The 11,526-nt window shown below is 41.2% G+C and overlaps 2 protein-coding genes across 2 annotated transcripts; one reads left to right on the top strand and one right to left on the bottom strand.

The window, feature by feature from the left end:
* Positions 1-144: 144 nt before the first annotated feature.
* enkur (enkurin, TRPC channel interacting protein) lies at positions 145-1,886 on the bottom strand. Its single transcript, XM_015955467.3, has 5 exons — positions 1,700-1,886; positions 1,119-1,264; positions 816-1,045; positions 587-733; positions 145-494 (listed from the first exon to the last, which is right to left on the bottom strand). The coding sequence occupies exons 1-5, from the start codon at positions 1,777-1,779 to the stop codon at positions 321-323; spliced, it is 777 nt and encodes a 258-aa protein (XP_015810953.1). The 5' UTR covers positions 1,780-1,886; the 3' UTR covers positions 145-320.
* Positions 1,887-2,281: 395 nt separating this feature from the next.
* On the top strand, positions 2,282-9,537 carry LOC107383051 (threonine synthase-like 1). The gene is given in 4 exon segments (XM_015955465.3): positions 2,282-2,398; positions 3,070-4,452; positions 4,454-4,474; positions 8,574-9,537. Coding segments are annotated over 3 exon segments (2,181 nt in total). The 5' UTR covers positions 2,282-2,398; positions 3,070-3,096; the 3' UTR covers positions 9,378-9,537.
* Positions 9,538-11,526: the final 1,989 nt, after the last annotated feature.

Raw genomic sequence — 11,526 nt, 5'->3', positions numbered from 1 at the left:
TTCGCTTCAGTTATGCCCAATTCACTCAGAAGCGTCATTCTAAAAGCTGCTCACTGAACTCATCACTGATCCAGAAGCTCCTCCACCTTCCTCGTTAATTCAGTTCCCCTTCAGAAACTTTTCAACAAGATTCGGAGCAACATATGCCATCCTTGATAAGGTTTTATTCATTTCCTCCAGATAATGTTGGCCATCTAAAACAATCCAGAGTTTAAAAAGGACGTTATTTCAAAATAAAACACCAACGTGTGGAATAATTATCAATTAAAGGAAATTAAATAGATGATATTAGAGTTTCCAACAGTCAGTGCTGTCTGAGACTAATCTTTGGGTTTGTAGATGATTGTGTACGTCTCAAAGTAGCTGATGTCCTTCTCCAGCTGACTCATCGCCTCTTCCAGCCTTTTCTTGTGGGCTTTCTTCGAGAAGGTGTCGATGATGAGAGGAAGGCACTGGTACTCACGATGAAAATGATCCCATCTCTTCTTCAGCCCCTGGAGGAGATACATGAAGAGGAAACAAGACATGATGGTTGGGTATGATCTCTCATGGCCACAGTTTAAGAGGTTTGGCTTGGTTTGAGCACCTTCAGTATGGACTGTCGCTCCTCTTCTGACAGGCGCTTCTTAGCTTCCTGCTCCTTCTGCTCCGCTATGAAGCGTTCATACTCCTCCTGAGTCTTAGTCTCTTCTTCTCTGCGCTTCTGCAGGTATGCAGGTACTTCGCCATAATCCTGCAGGGAAACCTTTGGTTTGCCTTGGATCTGACGCTAAATTTACCATTCAGTTTTGTGTTTTCGTTGTGGTAAATAATACCTGTTTCAAGACGTATTTGGGGACAAGTCCAGACTGTTCTAGGAGCTGCTTATCTCCTTTCCTACTGTCTACAGAAGCGGGCGTAGGCTTCACCGGCACTGCAACAGTTGTTTGTGAAAAATCCTTCTTGGTGTGAATCTCCATCGGTGGGATGTCCGTCCTTTTAGGTACTGGTGGCTTTCTCACAGTGCAAGTGCAAGTTCTGAGGCACTTTTTGGAGCACTCTGTCACTGAGGGATCGCAAAAAACATGTCAGGCATGACTAAAAGACCAATCTAAAAATGGTTCATTACAAGAACTCACCTTCAGGCAGTTTGGGCTCCTTTGAATGCTTCTTAAGGAACTTGTCTGGAGATGGCATTTCCACGTTCGCTGGTCCCATCGTCTTCATCGAATCTTTGGTTGCCTTGTTCTCAAGAATGACAGCTTGTCTGAACTTGGATACATACCTTTAGGAACATTTCAGAACATTAGAAAAAATAAGTTGGGTTAAAACAGAGTACATGTCATGATAATAAATGCAGTCAGGTTATAACCTGGAATGTATCTTTGACTACACTCTTATGATTTTATAGAATACCTACTGGTGTTTATGACTTTGATTTTGTTTCGGTAAATTTATTTTACAGGTTAGAACAGCTTTACAATTTCTACGATGAACTTTTCCTGCCAGGCTACAGATTTCATTATTGTAACCGAATTACATAAATTAGGGGTTTGAATGCTAAACTATAAAACAATTTTTTATGTCATTGTGCTTTTCTTTATGTAAAATAAGTCATTTGTAGGGTGTTAATTTATTTATTTAGGCAGCAAAAAGTAATACAAAAGTAAAGACGTTTAAACTATTTAACACTTTGACGACCCAATGTAAGAATACTAACCTCGGCGCTTTTTGAACTTTGCTCTCTTCCTTTGACAAATGGTTGTAGACGCTTTCTGGTGGCTGTTGAGAGTCCGACATGTTGACAATTTAATAAAAGCACGATAGTAAAAAGGTTTAATTTGACACTGGAGTTCAGCAACCGAAAAAATGAACGACTGCCTTGTTGCTAGGTAACCGGTTCCTCCAAACGCGGCATTCCAGGACAGTTTGGAAATATTCAAACCGTGCTTGCACATCGCGTTGTCAAACAAACACTTAAAGTCTCTAAAACAATTAAAAGAGGCGGTTGATTGTGAACGTACTTCTAAGATAAGATGAAATAACTCTAATTCTGAAATTCGTCAAACTTCAGTCAAACAGTCGATGCTTTGGAATGGAAAACACTAAATTCCGAGCTTCCTATTCGGTTTGGAATGCAACACCCTATTTTTCATGTGTTAAATTGTGTGTGTGTGTGTGTGTGTGTGTGTGTGTGGGGGGGGGGGGGGTCGAAATTATGCGTTTTCGAACTCGCTCTTATGCTGTAACTTTACGTAACAGTACTTATTCATGATCCTAAAGATACATGCCAATTTATGCCGTCAAATATATTTTTACAAAAGTTATTTGCGAATTTGACAATTTTGTCCCAGTATGCTTGCTGTAGCAGTCATTGGAGGCATGCTAAAGCCGGAGCGAAAATAGAAATCGTTGTCACGTGAGTGTTTGTATTGTAGATACTTTATGCTAGCTAGCTAACCGTAAGTAAGCCAGACCTCCTTCGGTTTTTACGGGCGCAACTACAAGATAAATTACGGTGTCCTCGTTTGAGAGTGCCTTTAGTTTTAGCTAAACGTCTCCAATTACCAGTTTTGTTCATTTGTTATGATGGAAAGTATACCATTGTAACCGAGCCTTCCATAAAGACACGGTAGAAGATATAGGATTGTGGTTGCTCAAGAAAAGGTTGATAACCGTGAACTCTCAGGGTCGCTATATTTTAAATAACACCATTAACAACTCCGCTCCAACTTCTGTTGTTTTTCTCTTTTCAAACATCACATCCTGTCAGCAGCACCTTCAAAATAAAAGTCCCATAAAAGTGGGTTACACCATCATAAACCATAAAAATGCCCACTGTACCTGGTCAGAAACTCCTGGTTTTTGCTTCTGAAATAAAGACGGAATTGTTTTGTTAGTAACAAAAGTTTATAGTTCCATAATGGGCCCAAATGTAAAATTTGATGTCACTGATTCTGGTGTGATCAAACTATGAGTCTAAAATCATAATATTTCAAGTATAGTGTTTCAACATGTTTTTATTATTTTTTTTCATAACGTGCAAATTTGTGCATTAATAAAATTAACTGATATGTTTCACTTACCCAGGGTCAACAGCTGCTTTCCTTTTCCTGAATGGCTTTACTACACGCAGGTCTGCTTGCACTAAGAGCTGCCAGATGTTACCTGTGTCCACTTTCAACATCAAAATCATGGCTTTCCACCAAAGCTAGCCCACTGGGGGACACAAACATCCTCCTCATGGGCCCGCCTGGAGCAGGAAAGACCACGGTTGCAAAGATAGTGGCTCATAAACTGGGAATTCCTGTCATTGACATTGACATCGACGTCTTGGAGACGACGTGGAAGATGCCCGTTGCAGCTAAACTAGCAACAGTAGGTGGACAGCGTTTTTTAGAGGAAGAAGGTCAGGCTTTGTGTGGCTTCTCAGCATCCGGGTGTGTTGTGTCACTGACGGGTTCTAACCCTCTCCACACTGAGGCAATGCAGCATGTCACACAGAGCGGACTCGTCATTTACCTTGACGTGGACAGTGACGATATAATTCAGAGACTCGACAGGATGAAGGTGAACAGGATTGTGGGTCAAGCAGCAGGAGTGTCCATTAGAGACATTTTGCTTTACAGGAAGCAGTTTTATGAAAAGTGGCTTGACTTGCGGGTGTTTTGTGGAAGAGGAGACACGGTGGAGGAAGTGGTGGAGAAGGTGCTGCTGGCTGTGGAGCGATATCAGAAACGGGATGAGGAAACGTACGTGTCTACTAGGTGTGATGGCGCAGAGCTGGACGGACACAAAACATATTTCACTAATGTGGTGGTGGAAGGCCTGGCTGCTGATGGTGGCCTGTATGTTCCTAAAAAAGGCTTTCCCAAGATTAGTAAAAAGGAATGGCTCAGATTGGTTTCAATGACATATCCAGAGCGAGCTTTAGTTTTACTAGAAAAGTGCATCCACCCGTTGGACATCTCTGCTTCTGATCTCAGAACAATGATACTTAAAGCGTACGGGTCTAACTTTTCTAGTGAGAGAGTTGCGCCTGTCAAACATCTCATCCACAATCAGTATGTTCTGGAGCTTTTTCACGGCCCTACTGCCTCATTCAAGGACTTGGCCTTACAGTTAATGCCTCAAATCTTTGCTCACTGCCTCCCACCATTGTGCAACTTCCTCACACTGGTTGCCACGTCAGGAGACACCGGCAGTGCTGTGCTGAGCGGCTTCTGTCAACTTACTGGCGCCGATAGACACCGGACCGGCGTGTTGGTGTTTTTCCCAGAAGACGGAGTCAGTGAGATCCAGAAGCTGCAGATGATGAGCCACAAGGCAGGGAACGCCAAGGTAGTTGGGGTGCTGTCAGACTTTGATTTCTGTCAGAAGGCCATTAAGAGAATGTTTGGAGAATCGGGGCTAACCGGAAGTCTTGCTGTGGAGTACGGGACTGTCCTCAGCACCGCCAACTCCATCAACTGCATGGGCTCGGCTATTACCACAGGTGGGTCGACTATTACCTATTCATGTTTAAAGAGCTCTGTCATTGCTGTAGACACGTAAAGCCTCACTGAGGGCAGAGCAGACGAGGATCAGACTGTATTTTTGCGTGAACTGCTTTTCATTTTTTAATAAAATGTTCAAATAATTAAAGAAAGTAAATAATCTAATTTAGACTGATCGTTTGACTAAATATTTATCATTTTAGTAATATTTTAAACAATATTAACAATTCTGATAAAATAGATGGGAATGAAATTCAAATAGTAAAAGAAACTAAATTTCTCGGAGTTCTTATTGATGAAGACTTGACATGGAAATCCCGTATTAGTTACATAAAAGGTGAAACAGCCAAATCCTGAGGAGTATTACATAGAGTCAAGTTTTTACTGACTAATTCTGGTTTGTTGGTATTGTACAATTCACTGATTGTTCCATACTTGACTTATTGTGTAGAAATCTGGGGAGCAACATACAAAAACTATACACAACCCTTATTTATTTTACAGAAAAGAGCTCTGAGAATCATCAGTTATAGTGGCTGTAGAGATCCATTGAACCCATTGTTTATTAAATATAAATTACTGAAATTTCATGATTTAAAAGGCTGGAAAATCTTACAAACCATGTATAAAGCCAATTTAGGTACTCTGCCAACAAACATTCAGGGGATATTTGAAAAGAGAACTAGTAATTACACGCTGAAAGAAACTGATGTGTTCACAAAACCCAGATTTAGAACTAAAATTAAGGAGTGGAATTTATCTGTAAATGTGTTAAATTATGGAATAACCTTAAAAAGGAAATTTAAAAAACTCATTTAATATATTTAAAAAATGTACCAAATTGAGTGTACTAAATAATTATGAAAACGTTAATTAAATCAATGATCATGATTGCTCTGGAATTAAGAATGGGAGAAAGTTTTAAATGAATCTGTATGTTTGTCTGACAAATGGAAATTGTATATTGTATTGTATATAAATAGATTATTTCGGTAACACTTTAGTTTAGGGAACACAAATTAACCATAATTAGCTTCCAATTAATATGCATTTTAGTGGACTACTAAGTCTTAATTAGTCATTATGACACTATTATTAGGTGCTTATTAGCAATGCTGTAATTCTAACATTAACAGGCCATAAATTAAGAATTTTATCTAAATAAGCCATTTATTATGATTTGTTAACTGTAAGTAAACGGTTTGTTGCTGATTAACGCACATACTAATTAGCTCATATTAATATGTGGCTTTTAAAGATGTAATTCAAGGGGAACCTATTATTGCCTTTATATGGTTAATTAATACTATACTAAAGGTAATTAGGTATGAACAAAATCTGACTTTAGAATAGGGAACGTTGTCTTGCTTGCGGGCTGCGCAGTGGCGCAGTGGTTAGAGCTGTAGCCTTGCAGCAAGAAGGTCCTGGGTTCGCTTCCCAGCCTGGGATCTTTCTGCATGGAGTTTGCATGTTCTCCCTGTGCATGCGTGGGTTTTCTCCGGGTACTCCGGCTTCCTCCCACAGTCCAAAAACATGACTGTTAGGTTAACTGGCCTGTCTAAATTGTGCCTAGGTGTGTGTGTGTGTGTGTGTGTGTGTGTGTGTGTGATTGTTTCTCCTGTGTGTCTCTGTGTTGCCCTGTGATGGACTGGCTCTCTGTCCAGGGTGTACTCCGCCTGATTGCCCGTTGCCCGCTGGAGATAGGCACCAGCCCCCCCCCGTGACCCCACATGGACAAGCAGGTTCAGAAAATGGATGGATGGATGGATTCTTGCTTACAAGTGGTTAATTGATTGTTGTTTAGGCTCTATTAACATGTGGAGTTTGGTGTTTGTTTAAATAATACCGGAACTTAATATTTTTGGTTATTAATGCAGAATAACTATTCCCCTTGAATTACTTCTTTAAAAGCCACATATTAATTTGGGCTAATTAATATGTGCGTTAATCAGCAACAAACCATTTATTTTCAGTTAAAAAACCATTATGAATGGCTTATTATGATAAAACTCTCAATTTATGGCCTGTTAATGTTAGAATTACAGCATTGGTAATAAGCACCTAATAATAGCATAATAATGACTAATTAAGACTTAGTAGTCCACTAATATGCATATTAATTGGCAGCTAATTTATGGTTAATTTATGTTCCCTAAAGTGTTGCCATTATTTCTTCTGGAAAAGGGGGCAGAAATTATAAAAAAAAAATAAGATGTTTTTCTTCATTCTGCTCCTTTTCGTTCAAATTTGATTTTTTGTTGTTATGTATATCTCTTTGTTTATGTTTTATTTGTTTTTATTTTGAATGAGATAAAGTGTTAAACCAACCAGAACCAAGTAGGAAGAGTTTTTGAAGACAACATATATGAAAATATGTTGGAAGTCACATTGAGTTAAAGCCTGAGTCATGCTTCTCCGTCTGCGTCCTTGCGTAGGGCCCCGGCAGGCACGCAAGTACGTACGAAGTCGAGCCCACTTTTTAAAATATTCCAACGAGACGGAGCACGCAAGGTTGTGATTGGTCAGGGCACTGCTGTCGTCTACACCGCCGCCATTGCGCCCTCAACAACATAAACAGAGCCGAGGATAACTAGCGGCAGACACGGAGAAGCTTGAAGAATACCTCGCGCATGAATCGGCCTTTGGGCAAAACTTTAAAAGCTAATCTATTGGATTTGGAGTCAGGCCAATAATTTAGTCTGAAAAGCAGCAGATTGGTCGCCTGGCCAGCTATCCTATGTTATGGGTGCGTTTCCACTGTCGCAACTTCAGGGTAAATTTACAGGAACTCCTGGTATGCACGTCTCCACCTGACCGGGCCGGCCGAACGACTGTATTCCGGGCCATTTTCAGGAACTTTCTGAGTACCTGATCAGGGGTAGGTGCTCGGAATACCCGGTGGAGTTGCTGAGCGAAACCTTTGGTTAACTCATGCTGATTGGTTGTAACTCAGAATCTATGGTTGTCTTTCACATGTCTTCCACATGCTATTGGACAACGAGCAACGTGACGTACTCACCGCCGTACACTGTCAAAAAGTAGCAAATGCATCCATTTTTCTAAATAAAGGACTTGAGTTCCTCCATCTGCTCTTGACTCTAAATTGTCCAAAGTTGATGCCAAAGCCGTTTCTAACACGGCACTGCCATTTTTGTAGTTTCACTCCGTTGCAGCGCTAGTACTAACTCTTCCCACCAAACCGATAGAGAATACCTCTGCAACCCCACAAATGTTTCTGTTCATTTCCATACATATTAACCCTCCCACTGTCTTTAGGGGTGACCCCATGAGGAAAGTTGACCATTGAGCAGGATTGATGGTTTATCCCTTGAGGTCCACGTGACAGGGATGAGGAGTGAGCACCACCTCACCCCTGCCACATGGACCCAAGGGATAAACCATCAACTCTGCTCAATGGTCAACTTTCCTTGCAGGGTCACACCCATTAGGACAGTGGGAGGGATACATTCTGAGAAATATCAAATCAAATCGCTTTTATTGTCACGTCACATGTGCAGGTGCACTGGTACAGTACATGTGAGTGAAATTCTTGTGTGCGAGCTTCACAGCAACAGTTGTGCAAAATACAATAATGTAAAAACAAGCAAAATATAAAAATGGCTAATCTAAGTAATAATATATATAGTATGTAAGGTATATACATTCCTAAATGTGTGTGCTAAGTATTTTATTTTTTATTTTTCTACGTGTGTGCATGTGAGTGTGTGTATAGTGCGTATATACATATTTAACCAATGAATAAAGTAAACAATAAAATAAGAGATATAAAATACACATATAAAATACAAAATATGTAATAACATCACTGAAAAACAAACTCATACGAATTGTGAGAAACCTATTAGTCTGCAGACGAAGCACACGTCGGTAGACAGCCCCGGTTTTAGTATCTGTGCGTTTAAATTCCCGCCTAGTTCTACAATTACTGCAAATGTCAGATCAGACTTATAGTATATTACAGTATCTACAGCCTGCCAGTACTGTCATCTTTATAAAGTCATGCTCAAATGAGATGTGATGTGGTGTCGGTTACATAAAAGTCTTAATGAGGTGTGATTTCATTTTCTCCTCTTGCAGGTCGTTTATCATGCCTCTGCCTATCTGGACCTGTGTAGAGATGGCGTGATCGGGTTCGGAGAGCCTGTTGACGTTTGTATTCCTGCAGGTAACTTCGGTAACTCCATGTCAGCTGTGTACGCCAAGCAAATGGGCGTCCCGATAAGAAGAGTCATCTCCGCGTCCAATCACAACCGGATCATCTCAGATTTTCTCACCACAGGCGAGTACGATCTGCGTGGACGGCCTCTGCTGCCGTCGCACTCGCCGGCGATAGATATCCTGAGGTCCTCCAACCTTGAGAGGTTTATCCACCATGTCTCCGACGGAAGCAGCCGTCTCGTCAAAGAGCTTTTCACGTTCTTAGACACACAGAAGCATTTTCAGCTTCCTAAGCATCTCCTTGGCAGAATGCGACAGGAAGTGCAGGCTGGCTGGTGTTCTGAGGGGGACTGCTTGGCCGCCATTCATGACGTTTGCACACAGACAGGCTACCTCATGGATACACACACCGCCGTGGCTAAAGTCGTGGCCGATCGGCTGCTAGACGGCTCCTGCCCCATGGTGCTTTGTTCCACTGCTCATTACGGGAAGTTTGCTCCTGCGGTGTTCAAAGCTTTACAAATCCGAGATATTCCCCAGGATCCAGTGGAGCAACTGAAGAAGCTGGAAATCAGTGCATCCAGACCCGGAGTGCATGCAGAGATGGAGAAGTGCCTGAGGGATGGAGGCAGGAGGGGGCACTCAGTGTGCCAGGCAGATTACAGCGTGCTGGTGGAAGAGGTGGAGAGCATGATTCAGGACTCATTTCTCAAAGTCGTGTAAAATCATTCCTGCTTTTATAAACATTAGCCTTACACACATTAACTTCAGAGCTTATTTTAAATGTTTTGGTTTTGTTAATGAAGAATCATTGTGAGAAATGTAAGTGCTTATTGTTGAATAATTGCAGCTTTAATAAAACGTCAGGTGGTTTTATTCCTCATTTTGGTGTCTGTGAAGCTGTTTATTTACATTATATTGTGGAGTTGTTGGCCCACTAGATGGAGATATCCCTCTGGGCCTCAGTCAAGCGTGATAACTACAGTATATGAGTAATCCTGTAGAGCGAAGGTCAAATATACAACATAGTGTGAAGTAAAATCAATGTCCTAAGTTATGGAGGTAATTACCTCAGGTTAAGGTGTATGCTCAGGCAACGAGCTGCTCAGCGCAAGTTTTATTTTCTTCATTTCTCTGTAGGTCTGTCGTGTCCTCGACACACATCAACACTAATAGAGATTGACTGGAAAATCACTTTTTAATTTTAAAACAATATCGTTTTCCCGGCTGAGGCGAGGCAAGCTGAAGGGCTAACAGTGTGACCTTCTCTGTGGTAATAAAATACCAGCTAATAACTCGGAAGATTAAAGCATAAAGGTCTCAGTTTTTATTGTTGAATGAGGGGTGGGGGTGTTTACGTGTAAAAATGTGTAAGATCTCATCTGATTTGAATGAAAACTCATTTGTAGAATACAGAGTACACAAAGCCGGCAGGATTTTCTTTAAAGAGCAAGTCACCCCCAAATAAACTTTTTTTTGTGCTGATAAACTAAACAAACGAGTGTCTAATCGTGCTGCAGACACGTGTCGTCAATAATTTGGCACTTCAGTGCATCTTAGTTAAAATTTAAATATTCTGCCTAAAACTGGCAGTGTTGTGCTGTTGTCAGGTAAAAACTCTGCACTGTATTTTAATTTAAATCTGCCACCGCTATTGGCTAAGAAGTATGCTATGATGTAAACTGGTACATTATGATGTCACAATGCTGTCGTGAGCCTGAGTGTGTGTTTGTTAGCGGCTCCGCCCTCTCGGTCTGCCAGGCAACAGCATTTGTTGCATTTGTCAAACATAAAGTGGGAGTGGAGTTAGACTCTGGTAGGGGGTGACTTGCTCTTTAAAGACCCAATAAAACACAAATATTTCAGCCTAAGACGTAATCAGGAGACAGAAGTGGAAGGTTTTTGATCGGCTGGCTCGATCTTCCACGCTTGCACCTCAATTGCACGTTCCCATCCTGTGGTGCAAGTGCGATTCTCAAGTGTGGGCTTTGGCCCCACTGCTTTTGCACCCTTGATCCGCACTTTGGAAGGGTATTACCCACAATCCATTGCTGTGTGAGAATTTTGAGAAGGCGGAGAAATGGCTTAAGGGCCCTTTTTGAAACTATGTATTATAGTCGAATGTTTCTCTGTGGGAGAGATGCGTTACAAGTCTATAAACAGGTATCGGAAAGTACCAGGATGCATTTTTAGACAGTTTGCAAGCAGTTTATTTACTTGTTTTAATATCGTTCAGTTTAAATGTCATTTGGAGCAGCAAATTAGCTCAAACAGCGACCAGCATCCTCTTTTAGGAAGTCGCAGAGTTACAACGCAGTGGCATAGGTCGATGATGCAATGCTCACCCTTCCATATCAGCTATTATTTGCACACTTGTTTACCCCCACTTTTACTCTTCCACGCACTTCTACCAAGTGCACTACTTAGAGGACGTTAGGCTGTACCATGGGTAATGGAACTGTACCGAAATCAACCCGTCTCGCCTCCATACTTCCTGGTTCCAGAGCCAATCACATTTGAGCCTGTAGGGTTGCCAAGTCTGTGCTGGCAAACACTGCTGCACTGCCATTTGTAATTCGAAAAGCAAAATGCAGCAGCATTGTGGACAGAATGTTATCCAGTAAAAGGAGTGCGGGGTGCCTCCAGAACATTTTGATAGGGATGGTGAGATGGGGCCAAACAGTTTTTTGGGGTGGCGCTCCAAATTGGCCCTTGTGGTAACTCTGGGAGAGTTTAGCCTGTGGCGATGTATTATATTGCTCCTTTATTCATTTTTATTTAAAAAAACACTTTGTATCCAAAACATTTACCTTAAATTTTACAAACAAACACTTGAGAAAACTATATTTGTTATTTAAAATGTTATTTCAAA

The sequence above is a fragment of the Nothobranchius furzeri genome, chromosome 7 (assembly GCF_043380555.1).
Source record: "Nothobranchius furzeri strain GRZ-AD chromosome 7, NfurGRZ-RIMD1, whole genome shotgun sequence".
In the NCBI taxonomy this organism is placed as follows: domain Eukaryota; kingdom Metazoa; phylum Chordata; class Actinopteri; order Cyprinodontiformes; family Nothobranchiidae; genus Nothobranchius; species Nothobranchius furzeri.
This window is presented reverse-complemented; position numbering and strand designations above follow the sequence as displayed.